Here is a 22265-nt window from a genome sequence, read left to right as displayed (position 1 = left end):
TGTGAGGCAGCGATGTTGTACTCCTGCTCTGTGTGTCCACAGGCTTGTGAGACAGCGATGTTGTACTCCTGCTCTGTGTGTCCACAGGCTTGTGAGACAGCAGTGTTGGACTCCTGCTCTGTGTGTCCACAGGCTTATGAGGCAGCGATGTACAGTAGGGGCCCCTGCCTTTCTGAGAGCAAATGGTTGTCACTGGATATAGAGCTCCTGTGATCCGTTTGTAGTCTGTGTGCTGTGTCTGAGCCTCTGGCATTTGTACTGAAGAACAGCAGCAGGAAGCCTTGGCTTCTACCATCTGCATGCTTTTAAAGAGAGAGCTGGAGAACTGGTGAAAGATTGGTGGAGCAGAGTTCAGGAGTATTAGTATTAGTATTCAGGATCAGGAAACACCAGGATGGGGTTCATTGTCTTCTTCTTGTTTGTATATCGCTCTATTCTTTGTTTTAGGGCTGGTATGGATGGACCCTCAGCCTAGTGTCTCTGTGTCAGTGATGCTGGCCTGTGGGTTTTTATCATGTAAGATGAGAGCTTCCTTAGACAGAATTGGTACCCCAGGAATACAGCACCACTCTCCCCTCTGGACCCAGAATGTCTAGAGTGATGTCTTGGCCTGGTGACTGGGGACACCGTGCTAGAGGAGGCTCCAGTGTTAAAATTGTTAATGTAGAAAAGCTATTTTTCTTGTACTCCGCCATCTCTTTTTCCTCTTTCCCAGCCAAGTACTGCATTGTCACTCTTGACCCTGTAATGGAAGTTACTGAAGAAAAGTGTTTTATCCTAAAAATGTCGTTTACGGGCAGATGTGTGTTGTAAAAGCAGCTGGATTCTATGTACAAAGTGTGATTGTACCCAGCAAGTCAAGGGCACGGGATGTTCTAAGAATATGTTTATCTCTGCCCCAGCAAAAAGGCGATGCGCAACAGCACGTAGCTGTCTTCTCTTTCCTTCAAGGCTAAGACCTATAAGGACTGAAAAATTACTGTTTCGCCTGTCTTTGTATTACTAACCAACCATAATGAAGTACAAAAGCTGAGGTGTTGCATCAGTTAAGTGTATAAAATAAGGGACCTTTCCCTATTTTACTTTGAAAATCAGCTCGCACTTGCTGCTCAGACTAACGCAGACTCACAACTGGCAGCCCACTGGAGCCCAGCAGGTGTGAGCCTGGTCAGTACCTGGATGGGAGACTCCTGGGAAACACTAAGGTTACCTCTGAAAGAGGTGTTAGTGGGGCCAGTAGGGGGCGCTCACCCTGCGGTCCATGTGGGTCCTAATGCCACAGTATAGTGACGGGGACACTATACTGTAAGCAGGCTCCGTCCTTCGGATGAGACGTAAAACCGAGGTCCTGACTCTCTGTGGTCATTAAAAATCCAAGGGTGTTTCTCAAAAAGAGTAGGGGTGTAACCCCGGCGTCCTGGCCAAATTTCCCATTGGCCCTTACCAATCATGGCCTCCCTCTATGAACTGGCTTCATCACTTTGATCTCCTGGTGCAGAGCTGGTGTGTGGGGAGAGTACTGGCGCACTATGGCTGCTGTCGCATCATCCAGGTGGATGCTGCAGATTGGTGGTGGTGGAGGGGATCCCCATTACCTGTAAAGTGCTTTGAGTGGAGTGTCCAGAAAAGTGCTATATAAGTTTAAGCAATTGTTATGATTAGTGGTTGCTGTCTTTCCCTATTGCGCAATATGAATAAATGCCTTACTGAGTGAATGAGAACACCTTTCCTGGCTCTTCTTTGATAAAATTCCACGACAACTCTCTTCTTCTCTGACACTCGTCCTTCTGCTTCTACTCAAGCACTCTTTGCAGAGTCCCCCTCATTTCAACCACTAGAACTGCCTCCAGCTTGACCTCCTCCAGTGTTTTACAGCTCGCCATGTCTAGTGTTTTCTCTCCCTGACCTGACTGAGTTCACTGCCTATGGCTGGTACTAAACCCACTCTGCTCTTGGCTACACCCCTCTCCAACTCCTGTCCTCTCGTGCCAGAGCCTGATCACTCCCCGTCCTGCCCTGACCAGCCTTCGCCACCTGCTTGGAACCCACCTGTTCAGACAGCACCTTAGATCACTCAGCTCTCGATCACGGTCTTCAGTCATTCTTGCTGTATTGCACTAGTGTCTTTATCTCTCAGTTGGGTAATGTGATTTGCTCAGTGCACTCATTTACCATAGACATAGACATTGACCATAGACAACACTCCCCATTGTGCTGTTTTAATCGCTGCTTCATAGCCACATTGTCCGTACACTGTTTTAATACAGCCAATTTCTTTTCGCCTAGTGCGGCACTTGCATTACACCTCCATCTATATTATTCATATTATAGATATATTATTATTCAATAATATAATTATTCATTATTCATTCATAATATAATATTATTCATTCATCATGCACGTACAGGGTTGTTCCCTGTACTTACCTAATGTTAAGTACATATATATATACAGTATATACTGTATGTAGTGAGTGAGTCTCCCCGGATAAGAGTGTCTGCTAAGCAAATGAATCATGTAATAGTGTGTGCAGTATACAGTGCAAAACCTAAGTGCACACGGTATATACACCAGGCACACAGAGCAAATTTATCTCTAATGTGTATAGAGCAGTAGTGCAGTTCATTCTGTATATACCAGAAGCCCAGTATATACTGTATGTAGAGTGCAGTGTGTGTTAAAGCACCATTGCTGAGAGAGACACATTCCCAGCTTAAATTTAGCCCTTGGGCTGTAAACCAATCTGTAGCTTTCCGATCCCCAAACCCAGCACACAGTGCACAGCGGCCGCCCTCTCCCCTGCCCTGTTAATTTATTCAGCAGCCCAGACTGTTGCGCTGGGGCACAGTAGGGGGGGACAGAGGGCAAGATGGCAGAGATCCGTGGGGAAATCCCAGGATAAATGCAACTACCACAGCAGCAACACAGATTACATGCATGAATTCGATCATCCGGTATCAAGACGTCAGGCTGGCTCGACAGGCAGAATCAGCTGAGATATAGCAGGAGGGATAGTGAAGCAGCAAAAATACATTCAAGCTCTAATTTGGTCTGCTGAGGAGCTCAGCATCTCAACAGGGAAACAAATCAGACTCCTGCTGCACAGCCTTTTGATACAGTTCAGATGTTTTATAACTATTGCAGAGATGCCAATTGCTGGGATAATTTAAGTTGGTTGCCTTATTTTAAGTGCATTTGCAAGTATATTCACACACAGACATTTGTAGAGACAAGTCACTTTTCTACTGGTGCTCTGCACAAGCTCCTGCAGCTGGTAAAACCTGGAATGGATTAAGCCGCTCTGCACTGAGAGTCTGATCTGTTATACTGTCTCAGAACCTTCTTGGACACTAAGATGTGCCCAAGTGTCCTGTGTGAGCAGCCCCAGTGTTCGAGAGGCAGCAGTCTGCCTATGACAGTCACCCCAGCTGTGAGCCGTGCACTGTCTGAAAGCGAGAATCAGGAAGCGTTCAGGGCCTGGTCCTGTCCTGTTCTCTTACTGTCCCTTAAATAAGGGATAAAGAGATCTGGGAAATACCCCTTCCACATTAAAATGAGAAGCACTGAGGTCTAAATGTGTATGTAGCTCTAAGCACAAAATGGAGTACATTGTATGTGGTGTAAAATTAGCTTTGTGTGTCAAGCAGAAGTGTGGATTTGTACAAAGGGGTGTGCGTGAGGTGAGAAAACTGAATGATTAAATTATAGTGGCCTGGCAGTGCAACTGGATTTTACCCACAGTAATGAATAGCGTAATAAAACTAAGAACTTCAAGAAATTAAAGAACTCTTTTTTTAAGAAGAGAACAACAGGCCACTCAACCTATGAGAGTTGACTATTAATCCTGTAAGCGTGAGGTTTTCTCCCAGTCAGGCTAGGTTTGGCCCGCCCAGATTGTGAGTGCAGGTCCAGTGTTTGTGTGTCTCCTCCTTCCCCTGGTGCGGCAGTGCTGTGAGCTCTTCAGTGCGCTGGCTAGCAGAGGGACAGCCGCACGGCCCCATGAGGAGCCTCCTGCCCTCAAGCCCGGACTGGAACGGCAGAGTGCAGGGGCCCTCGAAGGTGCTCGTTTCTAGCTCAGCTTTGCAAACTGATACCAGATAATGGAGCAGGTGTTCATCGGAGCTCTAGCTGTGAGTCACTGTGGGTGCGCCTGTTTAAAAGGAGACCAGCAGATACGGATCTCCTAAGCCGCAAGGAAGTTCTGACGCAGCTCGTATGGGTTTCCATATCCAAGTTCACAGTCTTCTTGCCATGGAGAAGCAGAGCTAGTGTAGTAAAGTGCAGTGAAATCACAGAAAAGTATGAGAAGTAACATGCCACAAACAGAGTGAAAGCGTGGTATTGTGAGGCACACCAAAAAGACCTTGCAAATCTGCCACAAAACTCACAAAGCATAGTGGACAGGACTGCGGTTACCTTAAAGAGAACGGGTAGCTATTATGTAACTTGGTATAAATGGCCTGGTGATATTTTTTAAAAACAGGGCTGCAGTGGTGTGAGTTTGTTCAAGCACTCTGTTAGTGCCATCTGATCGTGTTGTCACTGAGGGCTGAGTCACAGACTATTGCAGGGTTTTTATAAGTAAAGCACACTGCTGAGTTTCCATATCAGGGCCTGGACACACTGGTGACTTAACACTGTACTTTACCCCCACCTCTGCCACACTATCACACCTTCACAGACTAGATGATCTTCACACGGACAGCCTCCAGCACTGGCATCTGTCTCTTTAAAAAGAGACAGATGTCTGTTCACGTGTTTCTGCAGAGATTTGATCTTGAGACACCCAGGGAGGATTAGGGTTGTTATTAGAGCTAATTAAATATATCTGATGGAGTAACTCTCTTTATTATTTATTAAAATCTAGGTTTCTGTGTGCTGACAATTTCTCTTGGGAGAGAAATAGTGTATATGCTCTGAGAGCAAGTGCTAGGATTTTTTGAATTATTGGACTGGGATGAAGAAAGATTAGGCTAAGGGGACTGGTCCAGTGGAGAGTGTACTGGGAATGCAGAGAGATGATAGAGAGGAGAGAGGGGCCTGGTCCAGTGGAGAGAGCACTGGGAGGGAGGAGAGAGGGGCCTGGTCCAGTGGAGAGAGCACTGGGAGGGAGGAGAGAGGGGACTGGTCCAGTGGAGAGAGCACTGGGAGGGAGGAGATAGGATAGAGGGCTGGGAGGGAGGAGATTGGAGAAAGGACATTATCAGTCTAGGCGTGTAGGGACAAAAGCACACACATCAGTGCAATCAGCCTCTTCACATCAGCTGCTTTCGTAAGCTCTTTCCCAGCTTAGGGCTGTCTAAATGAACTCACCCTGCTTTTAAATAGTCTGCAGCTGTTTCCTCCAGAGGTGTTCCAGGTGCAGGACACTGGTATGATCAGCATAGAATGACTTTTCTGAATTACTGAAGGCTGTTGTTGTCAATTTATTCACATCAATATCACATTCCCTGCCTCTGCCACACACACATGCCTTAACAGAAAGGCTGAAGGCATCATTTGTAGCTTAAATGTGTTAAGAAAAACGTCTGTTTTTGCACTTGTGAAAAAGGCTTGATGAGTAACGGAAGGAGAGAGAGGGCAGGACAGAGGGAGACAGACGGACTGGGGACAGGCGGGAGCAGCTGGGAATGCACTGCTCCAGGAGCCGGTGTGGGGGCAGGGAGGGGAGGAGTAGGGGCAAGAAGGGAGAGAAGTGGCAGAAGAAGAGGGGTAAGAAGAGTGATGGAGAGGAATGAACGGGGAAAGAAAGATGGACAGATTTGTTGGAGGGGTGAAGAGGAAGAGAAGGGGAGAAAGGTGGAGAAAAAATTGGGAAAGAGAAGGGGACAGAATGGGCTGAAGGAGAGGGATTGAGGGGAAAGAGAGAGAAGGGGAGAGTTTTAACCATCTTTCTTAAATCAAGTAGATCAGATCAGGAAAAAGTAAACATTGGAAGAAACATAAGAAGCCAAAAACAATGAAAATGGAGACCAGATACTAACTGTAAAATCAGTTATTTATCATACAAGCTGTTTTGTTGGACATTTTAAGAAAGAGTTCTTACTTTTCAGTGCCATTTACAGTACAGTACTGTATATCCACCAAAATGAATACATTGTTCCATGTTTTAATCTACAAAACAAGTAAAAAACATATATTTTCCCTTCTCAACCATGATTTATTTTTTACGTTCTTATGTCCTGTCATTTTTGCATGTTTTTTTTAATAAACTTTGCTAGCATTACATCTTCTGTCATTTATTTTACATAAATCTGGTTTTCATACTGGAGTGCTCTAGTGTCAAAGTAATTGAGTGATATAGAACAGTGGTCACAAGTGCGAACAGCAGCACACATACGTACAGTCTTAACAAACTCATCTCCCTTCTCCTTCCCAGGATGATGAAGTGGTGCTGCAATGCACAGCGACCATTCTGAAGGAGCAGATTAAACTGTGTCTGGCCTGCGAGGGCTTTGGGAACAGACTGTGCTTCCTGGAATCCACCTCCAATGCCCAGGTAACCCCCCAATTCAACAGTGACGCCCCTGTAGCCGCTATAGTCCTATAGGGACCCTTATAGTCTGTGATAAACAGCTGTCGTGTAATAACTGTGCACTGCTGTATTATTCCGTAGTGCATTGAGCATTGAGTATTATTCAGTTCTGCTGAACTGTACTGTGGTATACAAACTGCACTTTACTGTACTGAGCTGCGCAGTACATTACTCTGCTGAGTTGAGCAGTAATATGCTGTAGACACATTGATTTAATTTTGCCCTTTCACACTTGTGCTCTTAAAGGTCAGGATATCTGAACAGCAGGAATTTGAACAGGAAGGATACATAATCGTTAACTCTTTCTACTTTGGGGAAAATTCTGGTTTATTTTCCAGAACTCTGCTTATGTCTTTTCCTTGTTTCACACCTGTATCGCTACGTGACAGAGCGTTAATGTCGACCTAGAAAGCGATGCTCAGCTGTAAACAGAAAGCATGTGAAGGCAGGCAGTGTAGAGCACTGCTGCTCTCACAGTGCACACCCCACGTGCTCCACCAGCAGCAGGAACAGTCTGAGAGCCTGTCAAACCTTCTTGGACCTCCCTGTCAGTCAGTTTCCATCCTCGTGCCTTCGGACAGCAGTGTGAATATGTGGGTTTCCTCCTTTTCACCCTTTATTTTTTCAGAAGTGCAGAAGGTACGACAGAGCAACCTTTTAAGGTCAGAGCGCAAAGGCTCTAGAGGGGTGTAGGAGGTCATCCATTCATCTTGCTCCTCCAGCTGCTGGGAGCTTAGCAAGCTGAGAATCCCAGCAAGCTGCCCCTTAAAGGGTCGCTTTGAAAAGCCTTTGAAAGCAGCACAGCTAACGAGGCGGTTCTGTATTCCTCTGTGTAAAGATGTGTTTCCTGCTTTCTGGTCTGAATGCTCCTAAACCTTCGTGCTTGCTGATCTTGACAGGATATTGAAGAAGTGTGAGAATTTCTGTTGATTGATTGATGGGTGGGATTGATTGACTGATTTTCCTTCCCCCCCCCCTCAGAATGTCCCTCCTGACCTGGCTATCTGCTCCTTTATCCTGGAGCAATCCCTGTCCGTGCGAGCTCTGCAGGAGATGCTGGCCAACACTGTGGAGATGGGCAATGAGGTAGGAGTGAAATTGGAGGGCTGGAGAGGGAGGATACAGAAAATGAAGGGGTGAGAGTGGCAGGGAGAGAAATGAGAGGGGGAGTCCAGTCATTGCACCAATGTCCAAGTCCAAGTCTAGAGCTGGGTTTCTGGCCTTTAGTCTGATGTATCTGTCTCTGAATGACAGCAGGCAATTCAACCTGAGTGTTACTCTTGTGCTGTAGTAAACTCTTGATTAGAGCTGATTTCACATCACAGTGGTGTCTTGTGCTAAGCAAACTTGGAGAACGCAGAATCACACGGTGAATTTCTGACATGCAAATCTTTATTTTTCTTCTTTTCCATTTCCTTCTGCTCCTCAATTGCCCCGCACAGGTAGATTAAACAAATACCACAGAGTCACAGAGCCTGACTGCCCTAGTCTGAGCTCAGTGCTGAGTCACAAAGTATGCAGCTGGAATCCAACATGTGTGGTAGAGAGTAAGAGGAGGTTGGGGAAAGGAGGAAGGCAGGAGAGGAGGAGCGGGCTAGAGAGGAGAAAGTAGGGGAGAGGGAGAGAGGGAAGGAGAGAAAGAACTGTCCAACTGTTTGTATCTGTTTCTCACGCATACATATGATACTTACTCACTGGAGCACTCACACCTGTTCACCAGATTCTTAATCTGCCCACAGGAGAGGCCCTTATCCAATCAAAGGCTTAGCCTTCAGATAATAGTTATTTTTATAATTTAAAATAATTTTAATCATGAAATCACAAATGGGGAGCAGCACGGTGGTTAGCATTGGTGCTTTGCAGTGCTGGTGCCCTGGGTTCAGTTCCTGGGGTGCTATCTGCATGCAGTCTGTATTTCTGTATGGGGTTCCTCTGGGTGTCCCAATTTCCTCCCGCAGTCCAAAGACATACTGGTAGGTTAATTGGCTTGTGGATAAATGTTCCTGGGGTGAGTGTGTCTGTGTCTGTTTCTGTATTTGTGTCTGTCTGTGCCCTGTGATGGACTGACGTTCTGTCCAAGATGTATAATGCCTCCTCTAAGACCCTGTACAGGATAAAGCAGTTAGAAAATAGATGGATGGATTATAAATAAGTACAATCATCTTATTTGATGGTATTGGGAGAGAGAAGACTCTTCTCTCCACTAGTTTGCCAGCTGCTTTCTGTTTTATACCCTTGCAGTTTGGAGTCACTCAGAGACTTTTGGTCTTTGACTTGGCTGTATGGCTAAATACAGCCACACAGTATACTGTGTGTGGGGGAGAGTGAGGGCTTGTCATGGTGAGATGCAGCAAGCTCCATAGTGCTTTTAAGGACAGTAAGCACTGACTGGAGAAGCAGGATGTGTCTCACCGATGTAACTGCAAGCTCACACATACAGGAAGCTGTTCTGAAATCCCGGAAGCCCCTGGCTGAATCAAGCCCACTTGACCCTGGCAGTGATGCCAGTTGTGTGTTTCCACCGGGAGACCCCCATTCACAGGGGACTGGTGACACAACCCGGGCTCGAACCCGCAGTGTCTGGGTCGAAGAGCTCAGCCTGCGCTCAGTGCAAGCACCTTTACAAACTGAGACACTCTAGGACCCCCCGGTTGGCTAAATAAGGCCCCTTCAATTATTTTCAGGCCTTGAGATTTTTTAGATTTAATTTTTTTTAAACAGAAAAGATTATGAAGTTAAGGAAGTTATCAGTTGGATTCAGGGTTCAGCTAAGTGTGTGAGTGCTGAGTGGGATGGAAACCAGCACGTGCTGTGGATCCCAAGCATCTGCAGGGAACCCCTGATTTGAAGAGTCCCATGTGCCCTTTTGGCCTGGGAACCCAGCTGCACGGTCCTGGGAGTTCCTGAGCTCAATGTAACCTCTGCCTTCTGTCTCTCTCCTCCCTTGCTCTGCCAATGACAGGCAGTCGATTTGGACAAATGGGTATGTCTTTGCTCATTTATACACCTGTGGCGTGTTTCCCAGAATCCTGCACCTGTCTCCCCATCTCCCTAGAAGCACATTCACGGGCCTCGCCCCTACACCCCCCAGCCATACGGAATCTCCCTCCCCTCCTCCATCAAATAGTGCTGCTCCCCTGAGTTATAAGTCGAAAAGGCAGTGCAGTGAAATGAAATTAACTTTGAACCTGAAAAAGCCAAACATGATGCAAAAAACACTACCAGATAACAGATCATTGCTGTTCATAAATGTTACTATTTCCTTTCCACAATATTGTACAAAGCAGAACTTTGCCAAAATGCAAGGTAAACATTTTTTGACAACAAATGGTTTTCTAAGATGCCTGCTTAGATTGAATGGGATCAGCTTTGCTGGACAAGGCTGCGGCCTCACATTGGACACGGGGTCATTGTCAGCTCACAACATTAATAAGCACAATCAGGAACCAATCTTCCCATGCACATACTGTAAATATAATGAGAATGGAAAGCAGCACTATTTATGTCTAAAGCTTGCCCTGATTTCCCTCTTTTCCCGGAGTTCCACCGCATCCCATTTCCCAGTTTCTGCTGTTGTGTCTATGATCATCTTCCCCCCCTTCCTTTCTAAACTCACCTTCCTGCTTCGTCTGTGTCCGTCCTTCTTAATCTCCCATCCTGCCCAAAGCCACAAGCCCCCAAAGAACCACTCTCCCTGCCGCATGCTGGACCATCCCCGTCTTTTTCCTGGTTTTCCAGCTCCTTTCCCAAAACTCTTAGCGTAAGAACAAACGTGGTATGACTTGGATTAAACAATAACACAGACAATTAAAGTAGTCAAACCTATTAATCCTAATTAGGCCACTAATGTCACTATGGTTATTAAACTTGTCCTACTATCTTTGGATGTTTGTAAGACAAAATATAAGCCTTTTATTACATTATTATTATTAAGGTCTGAAGTGCAGAGCTTAGCTTGCATTCACTGATAATAATAATAATAAAAATAATAATAATAATAACAATAATAATAATAATAAACTTGTGGGATGGAAAAATCAGGTAAGCTTTTTTCCTTTAATTTCCTCATGCTAGAGATGTGTTTTTTTAGAGACAGTCCAGATGGGTGAATAGGAAAAGTTTTTTAGAAAAGGTTGTTGCTCATCTCTTTTATGAAATATAACTCTGCAAGATCCTTTTGGTCTCTCTGGGAGCAGACCAGGATCTGCTGCTGCCTCTTCTTGTTAAACTCTGTTAAAGGCAATCCACAGCTGATGGGCTCCATGGGTTCAGTAGCATATACTGTAACTTGCAATTTAGTGACTTGTCTGCAATAAGAATAATATCTGACGTCCTAACTAGTAGATTGACACACTGTGTGCTTGACTGACACTGTATGACAGACTGATCCACTGATTGACACACTGACTGACTGATACACCAATTCACTGACACACTGACAGACTGATCCACTGATTGACACACTGACTGACTGATACGCCAATTCACTGACACACTGACAGAGTGATACACCAATTAACTGACACAATGGTGGCGAATGACACACTGAAAGATTGATACACTGATTCATTGACTGACACACTGACAGACTGATCCACTGATTGGCACACTGACTGATACACCAATTCACTGACACACTGACTGTGAATAACACACTGACAGATTGATACACTGATTAACTGACATGCGAACTGACAGTGACAGATACACTGATTAACTGACAGACAGACCGAGACACTGATTAACTGACTGACACACTGTCTGACACACTGACAGACCGTTACACTGATTGACTGACAGTTTCTGGCACTGATTAACTGACTGACACACTGACAGACTGAGACAGATTGACTGACACACTGACAGACTGAGACACTGATTGACTGACAGACAGACTGAGACACTGATTGACTGACAGACACACTGTCTGACGCACTGACAGTGACTGACACACTGACAGACTGTTACACTGATTGACTGACAGATTGATACATTAATTAACTGACTGACAGCAACTGACACTCTGAATGACTGACAGACTGATACACAGATTAACAATCAAGACAATGAATGGCTGACACACAAATTAACCAACACAACAGCTGACACTGGCAAGAGGACAGTGACTGATTATCTGAAAAACTGATCGGCTGACATGCTGACTGACTGATTGACTGCTGTCCTTTCACCAGGACAAGTTTGTTGAGATTTTTCCCTGTGCTTACAAGAGTGTCCTGCTTTTGTCTCTGCCTCTGTCCTTTCTGAAGGCGCGGCCTCGCATTGCTGCTGCAGTATTCACGTTTAAACTTTTAAAACTTTACTTTCGTGTGCAGTCGTCCCAGGGAGGCGGCCACCGGACCCTGCTGTATGGCCATGCCATCCTTCTGCGGCACTCCCACTCCAGCATGGTAAGGCTTGTGTGCACTGTGTGTTGTACCACCTTCTGTCCTCTTCGTCGCGGTATTGCTGTTTGCACCGTGCCTGAAACTGGTCCCTAGACAACACTTCAACCTGGTTCTTGCACTTGTTGTCTTTGGTGCATCTTCTTGTCTTTACAAGACTCTGTGGAGGCCCCCAAGGCAGCCGGGCTGCTGTATAGCAGCAGTCCTACTCCCAATGCAAGGACTGTCTTGCATTTGTTCATGAAACTGCAGGCACTACCACAACATCCAGACTGTGTCAACGCTGTTTTTCTCTCTCTGTCCCTCTGCCTTCCTCTTTCCCCATTTCTCACTCTACACCGACCTTCCTCTTACCCTCCTCCCACCGCTACTCCCACCCCCTGTGCTCTCTTTTCATCCCCTGTCCCTCTTGCTGGTCCCTCTCTTTCTCTGGCTGCCCTTGTGCATCTGTCACTCTCTCAGTACCTGAGCTGCCTGACCACATCCCGCTCGCTCACAGACAAGCTGGCTTTTGATGTCGGCCTTCAGGAAGATGCCACAGGTACGAAGCTCACATACATGTATCTCTGACATAGGATATCGTGATGAATCAGTATAGCTCAGCAAAGAACAGAACATTCCAGTGCAGAGGAAACCAGACTGTAAAAACACCTCAGCAAGGTACAGACTACAACAGTCCACTGTACAGTATGCCAGTCCAGTTTGAGAAGAAATCATTCAAGTATAGAGAAAAACAGTCAAATATAGAGCGTATCAGCCTATGAAGACTAAACTAGTCCAGCATAGCATAAATCAATCCACCTGAACAGGGTGTGAGATTCGGACGTATCAGTCTGAGCTATTCGAGCGCTAATATATGATGCTATTTGTGCTTATATTAATCTGCATTCCCCTGACCAGGAGAAGCATGCTGGTGGACAATTCACCCTGCGTCCAAGCAGAGGTCAGAGGGTGAGAAGGTCAGAGTGGGAGACGACCTCATCCTGGTCAGCGTGTCGTCCGAGAGATACCTGGTGCGTTTGCCTCACTGTGTCTTTTTAGGGATATTAAAGTGTTGGGTGAGCCAGCAGAGTGCCAGGCTCCCATTCCTACTGTGCTTTTCAAAGAGGGAGGACAGCCTGGGAACCAAGCCCCTTTTCCAACTGCAGGTCATAGAGCACTTTCTACCACACTCTGTTCATTACTGCTTCTTTCAATTTGTAATCAGCGATTATCCTTGATTATATACCCTGTCTCTAAGGCTCAGCTCACAGGCTCCTCTACCCCTCCTTGAGCCATTCATTGTCAGATAAATTAATGGTTCTGCAGTGACATACTGGAAGCTCAGTGCGTCCCTCACTGACATCACAGCCTGTCAGTTGGAGCCCTGGATATCAGAGGGGTCTCGGTGTCTGCTGACTGATTACATGGGAATTAGTCCTGGACATCCCCAGTCAGAAAAGGATCCAGGATCAATCTTGGGCGGCCAATCCCAATTCAGATCTGTTCAGTTTTATTCTTTCCTTTTGCTGCTCTAATCTCTACAGCCATGTATGCATCTACAGTAGTATCATGAATCAAATCAGATGACGCTCCTGTTGTGGAGCACTTTCATCCATTCTTGGCTTTGCAGGCTGCATGTTTCTTTACAGATCACACTTTACTTGAAGCAAATCCAGTCTGGGGTGACAAGATACAGTACCAGAGCTGTGCAGTGAAGGCAGTGGAGACTGGCTGACACAGCCTGCTCTGCACCGGGTGTCTGCTCTGTCCCCCCTCCTGTCTATACGCAATCACCGACCCTCTCTCTCTTCTCCCCAGCATCTGTCCTACGCCAGCGGTGACCTCATGGTGGACGCCTCCTTCATGCAGACGCTGTGGAACATGAACCCCGTGTGTTCAGGATGTGAGCTGGCCGAAGGTGAGACATGCCACAGCAGCCAGCCTGCAGAATTTGTTGTGGGGCTGGTGGAGTGACCATAAAGGAAATTAGGCCCCTTTCACTAAATTTACCCCCAGTTGCCTGCTGCTGAGCACAATGAAGCCAGTAACCCAGCACCCTAGTGAGAAAAACAAAATGCATTTATGAGCATTAAACTTTATGCTGATTGTGCTTTATGTAACCAGCCAAACAGCCCAAAGCATTTCTTTCGGCCCACCGTTTCTCTCTCTTAATCTTTCTCGTTCTCTCTTTCTAGGATACCTGACAGGAGGCCATGTCCTTAGACTATTTCACGGACACATGGATGAGTGTCTGGCCATCGCAGCCAGTGACCAGGCTGAGGAGCAGCGCCGGTGAGCCAGTCAGACACAAAGACATTGACAGACCAGCACACTGTAGCAATTTCTGGCACACACACAGACAGAATGACTCATGGGTAATCACATACTGTACACACAAACAGGCCGATACTTGCTATGTTACACACTGTTTAACATACCCCAACTCTGATGGACAGACAAGTTGACACGCTGTCTGAGACTATGACACACACTGAGAGGTTGAAACAATGTATGATACACTGATACTGACGGGCCCACATGTCAGCACACTGCCTGAATCTTGTCATCTAGTGAGCTGTAAATTGTGAACATGGTGGTCTGTCTGTCTGCACTCCCAGGCAAGCACACTACGAGGGCGGAGCTGTCTGCAGTCATGCCCGCTCGCTGTGGAGGCTGGAGCCCCTGCGAATCAGGTAAAGATTGTGTGTCTCTGTCTGTTTATTAAATAACTGCATTATTTACTTTAAAACCCTTCTTGTTTTACAACATCTTTTAGAACTGGCACTGGCACCATGACACTTCCACCCTGCTCCTCTACATTATGTCTCTTCATAAACTGTCCCATTGTTATCTGATTTCTCTGTTGCTGGAGATTGTTCGAATAGTTGAGATCTAGATAGCACCAAGGCCTGTGTGGAGTGGAGTGGGGGAGGCTGCTGTCACCGCTGGGGGAGACGGGGTTGTGGCATCTCCCTGTGCTCCGAGGCATCAGCCTGTTGTCCCACAGTCTCTCTGTGCTCTCTGCAGCTGGAGCGGCAGCCACATGAAGTGTGGCCAGCCCTTCCGCGTGCGCCACGTGACCACGGGTCGCTACCTGGGCCTGGATGAGGAGAAGGGGCTGATGGTGGTCGACCCCGAGCGCGCCAACACCAAGATGTCTGCCTTCTGCTTCCGCGCTTCCAAGGTTAGAAGGCACAAATGTCACCCCCTCCATTTGTCGTCAGTCAGTCCGTACTGTAAGCACCGTGCCTCACACCCCTTGTCAGACTTCTTCACAGTAAATCAACCTGGGAGACATTCCCTCTGAATTTTCCACTGGTTTTCTCTGCTGCATTCTGTACTGCACTACAGCCGTAAACCACACACGAGGTGCCAGAGGACAGGTACATAAGGATAGTGTAGTAAAGCCTGCCCCAGCCACAGCACAGCGGTGATCCCCGCTCCTCTGATGCCCCTCCTCTCTCTCTCCACTGCCCCCCGCAGGAGAAGTTGGAGGTGGCCCCAAAGCGAGATGTGGAGGGCATGGGGACCCCGGAGATCAAGTACGGCGAGTCCATGTGCTTCGTGCAGCACGTCTCCACGGGACTGTGGCTCACATACGCTGCCGTAGACGCCAAGTCGGCACGCCTGGGCCCGCTGAAGAGGAAGGTACTGCACGAGCTGTCGTCCCCTCTCCAACTTCGCTTCTTCCCCCCTGTCCTCTCCCTCACTGTCTCTCTTGCTCTCTGTCTCACTGTTTGGTTTTTACTTCCTCTGTCCTCAAAGTGAAAGGTGATAATAATAATAATAATATTATTGCTCAGTGGCTCACTGTTCCCCACATACTGGGCTACAGCGCTATTGAGTTTCCTCCCCCAGCAGGATTGGAAGGTGTTCTGATTCTACAAGTGTGGGAATTTTGGGATTAGATTTCCTATTTCTGGGAGAAAGTAGTGCCAGTCCTTTAGGGGCTGCAAGGTCTGTCTGTGTCATCCAGTTTCTTTGTCCTAGTTGTGGTCACTGAGCCTGTACATGGTCAGGGTCTGTTTCTTCTTGTTATTTCTCAATCTGATCATTATTTCATATCATGAAGTAGTTCACATTATCTCCCGTCTCTTACCTACTCTTCCTCCTTCTCTCTCTCTCTGCCTTACATCTGCTCTCCCTGCCTGCCCCTCCCTGCAGGCCATCCTGCACCAAGAGGGCCACATGGACGATGCCCTGTCTCTGTCTCGCTCTCAACACGAGGAGTCTCAGGCTGCCCGGATGATCTACAGCACCACCGGCCTCTTCAGGCAGTTCATCAAGTAAGGGAGTCGTTTCACAGGCAGCCCAGGCAGTAGACCAGGGGCGGGCAGCTCCAGAACTCAGGGCCCGGTCCTGCAGGTTTTTCAGGAACCCTTTGTCACCAGACTTAAAAACACCACCTGAATGTCATCCAGTCAGTTCAGTACTTAAGATCATAAGTGTGGTGAAACCCTTAGAGATCCACTGGAGACTTGAGCTGCCCGAGAGAGTCCAGGATACTTCCAGGACTGTACATGGATACTTCCATGTACAGGATAGACATCTTGATGGCAGTGACATCAGTGTGGTATATCAGTTACCACTGGGCGGTATCTGGGACTTTGAAATGCAGTGTCACAGGACTGGCTGAACATATATCATTATGCGTAGATTTATTTACTATGTCCAGTGTTTAGACAGAGCAGCTTGATCTTGGGAATGTTAGTTTTAGCCACTAGAGGGTGAAGTAGGGACACTGCACATAGAAAGTAAGCATGAATTACAGTATGCATTCAGTTAGGAAATGCATTCATTTACTTTTGAGGGGAATGTAATGTAGCTACTTTTCATCAGGATTCTTTCTGAAAGGTTTAGCACACAGTAGAAGTGATCTTGTCTTGTAGTGAGATCACACTGATGAAAGTCTCACAATGAAACGAGAATGTTTGTCCAGTTCAGCCTTGGTGAAGGTTAGTTTTAGAGTTGGCTCCAAAGTGGGTCACTTATAATGCTCAGTGCCCGTCAGTAGTTTTAGGTTTTCAAATAAGGTTTGGTTCCACTGGCGGGCTTGATCTCCGAGGAGCCATTGCTCCACTGGGGAAAGCGTTGGGAGCCCTCTGGAGCCCACAGTTCAGGGTGAAGGTTCAGGCTAAAGGGAAAGGCAGGCAAGCCAGCAGGCTACGGACATACGGGGATTTAAAAGGTTATTTCACCAGTGCCAGCTCTCTATTTCTCCAAAGGTAAGGGGGTTACTCTGTGTAGGTCTTCCGATGCCATGCTAGAGGTTAAGGAGTCCTTCCACAGTCACGAATACCAAATGAGCATAAAGCACGTAGCACTCTCTACTTCTGTCTGTTCATCTCTGTCTTCTGTTCTTCTCCTCTCATCCTGCTCTCCCTACTCTGTGTCCCAGGGGTCTAGACTCTCTGAGTGGGAAGAACAAGTCCTCTTCTCCGGTCACTCTGCCACTGGACTCCGTGGTCCTCAGCCTTCAGGATCTCATTAATTATTTCTGCCCACCGGAGGAGGAGCTGGAGCACGAGGAGAAACAGACCAAGCTAAGGTCACTCAGGAACAGGCAGAACCTTTTCCAGGAGGAGGTACGGACACACAAGGCATCATCTGTGTGAGACAACATGTCAGCCAGTCACTGTGCTATTCAGTGTCAATCTGTCAGGCACTGTGTGATTCAGCATCTGTTGGTCACTGTGTGGTTCAGTGTCAGTCAGTGTGTCACAGTCACTGCGATTCAGTGTCGGATAGTCACTGCGTAATTTGGTGTGAGTCTGTCAGGCGCTGTCTGGTTTAGTGTCAGTTATTATGATTCAGTGTCAATCAGTCAGGCACTGTGTGATTCAGTGTCAGTGTGTCTGTCACCGTGAGAACCAGCAACATTTGGTGTGTCAGTTTTGTGTATCAGTTGGTGTGTATTCATCATCTCTGTGACACTGTATGTACAGGGAATGATCGCGCTGGTGCTGGAGTGTATCGACCGGCTCAATGTCTACAACACAGCTGCACACTTCTCTGAGATGGCCGGCGAGGAGGCAGCCGAGTCCTGGAAGGAGATTGTCAACCTGCTCTACGAGCTGCTGGGTACTGCAGTGCATTTTCAGCTATACTTAGATGATTTAGTTATTCTGATCAATAAGATACTACTCAACAAAGCATTCTGAATTAAGTAAGATGGACAGATTTACTTAGTAACAAGAATACGTTCTTGTGCTTTTACACACTCCACATTGACTCTGCCCTCACCGTGCACAATGTGTGGAGTGACTGTCTCTGTCTCACCCTCCAGCCTCTCTGATCCGGGGAAACCGGGCCAACTGCGCACTCTTCTCTGACAACCTGGACTGGCTGGTCAGCAAACTGGATCGACTGGAGGCCTCTTCTGGTACTGTCACTGGCCCCTTTTCTGTTTCTTTGTGGATTTTTCTCTCTCTGCTTTGATCTCTCACTTTCCCCTTCCTTGTCTCCTATGTCTGTTTTTGTGTCTGAATGTCTCCAGTGGATTGAACAATCTTTCCTGTCTGTCTCTCCCTGTATGTCTCTGCACAAAGTATATTAGTGTATTACCTATCTCCCTTTGCTTCCTTCTTCTTCCTCTCTGTCTGTAGGTATCCTGGAGGTGTTGTACTGTGTTTTGATTGAGAGCCCTGAGGTTCTGAACATCATCCAGGAGAACCACATCAAGTCCATCATCTCCCTGCTGGACAAACATGGCCGCAACCACAAGGCAAGGAACACACAGTACACACACTACATACACAGTGCACTCAGGTTGTTCATACAGAGTACAGACACAACATACAAAAATACATAGAGTACACACAGTGTACTTTAACACACAACACACACTCTTGACCTCTGGTTTGCACTGATACTGTACTATACTGTACATGTCTTAGGTATTTATAAGTGACATGCTAGCACTTAACGCATGGTGGACAAGCTCTGTATAGAGGGGACATACTACCTCTTTTAACTGATGAAGAATTAATACACACCCTCTGTTCAAGTATAATCCATGATTCCCCCCCCATGATTCCCCGTCTCTCTGCTTCTCTCTGTCCGGTCTGGCAGGTGCTGGATGTGCTGTGCTCTCTTTGTGTATGTAATGGTGTGGCTGTGAGATCCAATCAGAACCTGATCACGGAGAATCTCCTTCCGGGCCGCGACCTTCTTCTGCAGACCAACATTATCAACTATGTCACCAGGTAAAAGATGGGCACTTCCTGTCGGGGAATTCCTGTTGAGATGCACATAGAAACACAGTCAGATTTTAATTTTAATGAAGAAAAAGAGAGCAAAGAAGGATGCAACAAGAGGAGCCGCTTGTTCATGAGTACGGTAGCTTTGAGAACTGTCTGCCCGTCTGTCTGTCCTCCAGTCCACTGCATGCCTGTCTGCCTGCCTCCTGTTTCTCTTTTTTGTGTGTTCTCTCCTTCAGTTTTTTCTCTGGCCTTATTACCCTCATGCCTGGACTCTCATTCCTCCCCCTGTGTGTTTTTTATGTGCCGCATACACTGGACAGACATGTCTGTTAAACGTTCAGGAGAATGTGTGTAAAAGCCTGTCTCTGAGCCCTTGACTCCCACCCCCTTTTCTGTTTTCTCCACCCCGGAGTATATATCAGACTTCTGCCAGGCCCCGTCCACAGCCCTCTCCCCTGTTCTCTGTCTCTGCAGTGTGAGGCCCAATATCTTCCTGGGCACGTGCGAGGGATCCACGCAGTACAGGAAGTGGTATTTCGAGGTGATGGTGGACTACGTGGAGCCCTTCGTGACGGCGCAGGCGATGCACCTGCGTGTGGGCTGGGCTCTGACCGAGGGGTACAGCCCCTATCCCGGTGGGGGCGAGGGCTGGGGGAGCAACGGCGTCGGGGACGACCTCTACTCCTACGGGTTTGACGGCCTGCACTTGTGGTCAGGTGAGCTATGCTGGCAGGGAGTTAAGAGGAGGGGTGATAATGATGAATCGAATGATCATGATGAGTTTGAACAAATATGCATGGATTCAGAACCAAATGCGGATATACTGTATAAATAAATACAGTAGATATGGCTAGAAAATTGAACATTAAAACATTTTTTGTCTCCAACCACCTCCCCTATTCTCTGTCTCTCCCTTTTCTACTGTTCCTTATTTTGTGTTCTTCTCTCTTCCTCTGTGTGTCTGTCTCCTGTCTCTGTCTCTGTTTATCCCTGTTTCCTATCTTTCTCGTTCTGTTGGCCTGCCCCCTGTCTCTCTCTCCTGTCTGCCCTTCTCCACCCTTCTCTCCCTGCCCCCCTGCCCCCCTGCAGGGCGTGTTCCTCGCGTGGTGGCCTCACCCAATCAGCACCTCCTGGCAGCAGATGATGTTGTCAGCTGCTGCCTGGATCTGAGCGTGCCCAGCATCTCCTTCCGCATCAATGGGCACCCGGTGCAAGGCATGTTTGAGAACTTCAACCTGGACGGACTCTTCTTCCCTGTCGTCAGCTTCTCGGCTGGAGTCAAGTGAGTATCTGAGCCACTGGCCACACAGGGAGAGAAGGGGGGCTGGACTGGAAGATTCTGGGGGAACACGGGCCTACCCCCCCCTTAGAGAGGGCTGGGCAGATTGGGAATGCCTGGGGGTCTTGAGGCACAAGTGAAGACTGAAAGAGAGAAGGGAGTCAGAAGGTCTGGTCGTAGACTGGAAAGCAGTGGGAGAAAGGAAGAGATAGAAATTGACCCAGACAGGATTACTGGGAGGGGTAAATAGACTGAAGGAGACCGAGGACAACTGTAAGAGACTGAGAGAGATCGAGCAAAACAGAGAGTAATCAAGGAAGACTGAGAGAGAGATCAGGGAAGACCAGGGAAAATCGAGAGAGACAGAGGAAGACAGGCAAACCGAGGGAGAGAGACATAGAGACCATGTCTGGCAGAGACAGACTGGGAAGGCTCTCAGGTAGATGTATAGGTAGATTTACCAGGAAGGTGATCTGTGTAGCACCGTGGGTGTGTGAAAAAAGAAGATGAGGGAATCTTATGGCTGTCTGTCTTTCTCAGAGTGCGATTCCTCCTGGGCGGCCGTCACGGCGATTTCAAGTTCCTGCCCCCTCCAGGGTATGCCCCATGCTATGAGGCCCTGCTGCCCAAGGAAAGGATGCGTATTGAGCCCATCAAGGAGTACAAGCATGACTTTGATGGCATCCGCAATCTGTTGGGGCCCACGCAGTCACTCACACACACCGCTTTCACGCCCTGCCCCGTGGACACTGTGCAGGTAATGTATAACACCGTCTGTAAATTGTACACTACCGAGCGCACGGGACAGGCGCAGTGCTACACACTGTAGAATACACTCTACGGAGCTCACATGTGAAACCTGTGCAAGTGTCTGCATACTTTTGTGAAGGTGCTGTTTACTGTACGTACTGTGTAATGTATCACATGCAGATTGTGCTCCCCCCCCATCTGGAGCGCATCCGGGAGAAGCTGGCAGAGAACATCCACGAGCTGTGGGCCGTGACACGCATCGAGCAGGGCTGGACCTACGGCATGGTACTGCAACTACCTTGATCGCTACTGCAGTTTGTGCTCTTCCTTCACCCCCTGTCCCTCCCACTCCCCTCCCTTCTTCCCTTACCCCTCCCACTTCTTACCTTCTCTCTCCCTCAGTTCCGAGATGACAACAAGAAGCTGCACCCCTGTCTCGTGGAGTTCCAGCGACTGCCGGAGCCAGAGAGGAACTACAACCTCCAGATGTCTGGAGAGACCCTGAAGTGAGTCTGAGGCTCAGCTCCAGCGAGCTCTCCTGGCATGAGGAGACTGGGGCTTAGCAAGGGCGTGGGGATGGGATGGCCAAGCATTGGCATGTGTTTAAACATACCTTAATTAGGATAATATGAACACCTCTTTCACCTTGACTTTGCCCTGGATTGGCCAGCTGCTTTGTCCCTTTCCCCTTTTAAAAATACATTCATAAGCTTCTCGGGCTGGATCAGGATTTTGTGTGTGTATGTCCATCTGTATGATTAAATACAATAACAATAACACATGGATTTCCTGAGGAGCGTGCCATTCTGCTCTTTGGTGTTCTGTTCTCGAGTTACTGGATGAGTGAAATGACAGCGGTGATTTTGTACAGTAAAGAACGCTCTGCTCTCTCTGCCCTTCCCTCTCGCTCCCTATCCCCGTGCAGGACCCTGCTGGCTCTCGGCTGCCACGTTGGCATGGCAGATGAGAAGGCAGAGGAGAACCTGAAGAAGATCAAGCTTCCAAAGACGTAAGTGAAGTGAAAGCTTGAATGATTGAACTATACAGATGCTTAACATAGATACAAGACACATATCTTTTGGAGTCGCAGCCACAGTTTAACTGTTATTGCTCA

At 47.6% G+C, this 22265-nt stretch overlaps 1 protein-coding gene across 24 annotated transcripts in view; it reads left to right on the top strand.

The window, feature by feature from the left end:
* The window catches only part of ryr1b (ryanodine receptor 1b (skeletal)), a 113817-nt gene that overhangs the window by 7733 nt on the left and 83819 nt on the right, over positions 1–22265 (top strand). For 18 of the 24 annotated variants that reach the window (XM_069186438.1, XM_069186430.1, XM_069186428.1 and 15 more), the window contains exons 2-24: positions 6381–6500; positions 7518–7622; positions 9499–9519; positions 11870–11944; positions 12401–12479; positions 12839–12951; positions 13739–13838; positions 14116–14212; positions 14539–14613; positions 14948–15104; positions 15404–15568; positions 16085–16206; positions 17319–17505; positions 17866–18001; positions 18207–18302; positions 18526–18644; positions 18992–19125; positions 19597–19838; positions 20212–20404; positions 20942–21158; positions 21332–21436; positions 21554–21657; positions 22077–22160. In XM_069186438.1, the coding sequence (XP_069042539.1) occupies positions 6381–6500; positions 7518–7622; positions 9499–9519; positions 11870–11944; positions 12401–12479; positions 12839–12951; positions 13739–13838; positions 14116–14212; positions 14539–14613; positions 14948–15104; positions 15404–15568; positions 16085–16206; positions 17319–17505; positions 17866–18001; positions 18207–18302; positions 18526–18644; positions 18992–19125; positions 19597–19838; positions 20212–20404; positions 20942–21158; positions 21332–21436; positions 21554–21657; positions 22077–22160 (2846 nt within the window). The remainder of the gene's footprint in view (positions 1–6380; positions 6501–7517; positions 7623–9498; positions 9520–11869; positions 11945–12400; positions 12480–12838; positions 12952–13738; positions 13839–14115; positions 14213–14538; positions 14614–14947; positions 15105–15403; positions 15569–16084; positions 16207–17318; positions 17506–17865; positions 18002–18206; positions 18303–18525; positions 18645–18991; positions 19126–19596; positions 19839–20211; positions 20405–20941; positions 21159–21331; positions 21437–21553; positions 21658–22076; positions 22161–22265) is intronic. The other 6 variants (XM_069186441.1, XM_069186440.1, XM_069186443.1 and 3 more) reach the window with 1 other exon arrangement.

Source organism: Lepisosteus oculatus, chromosome 3, assembly GCF_040954835.1.
Source record: "Lepisosteus oculatus isolate fLepOcu1 chromosome 3, fLepOcu1.hap2, whole genome shotgun sequence".
In the NCBI taxonomy this organism is placed as follows: Eukaryota; Metazoa; Chordata; class Actinopteri; order Semionotiformes; family Lepisosteidae; genus Lepisosteus; species Lepisosteus oculatus.
Note: the sequence above shows the minus strand (reverse complement) of the source record. Positions and strands in the feature narration are given on the sequence as shown.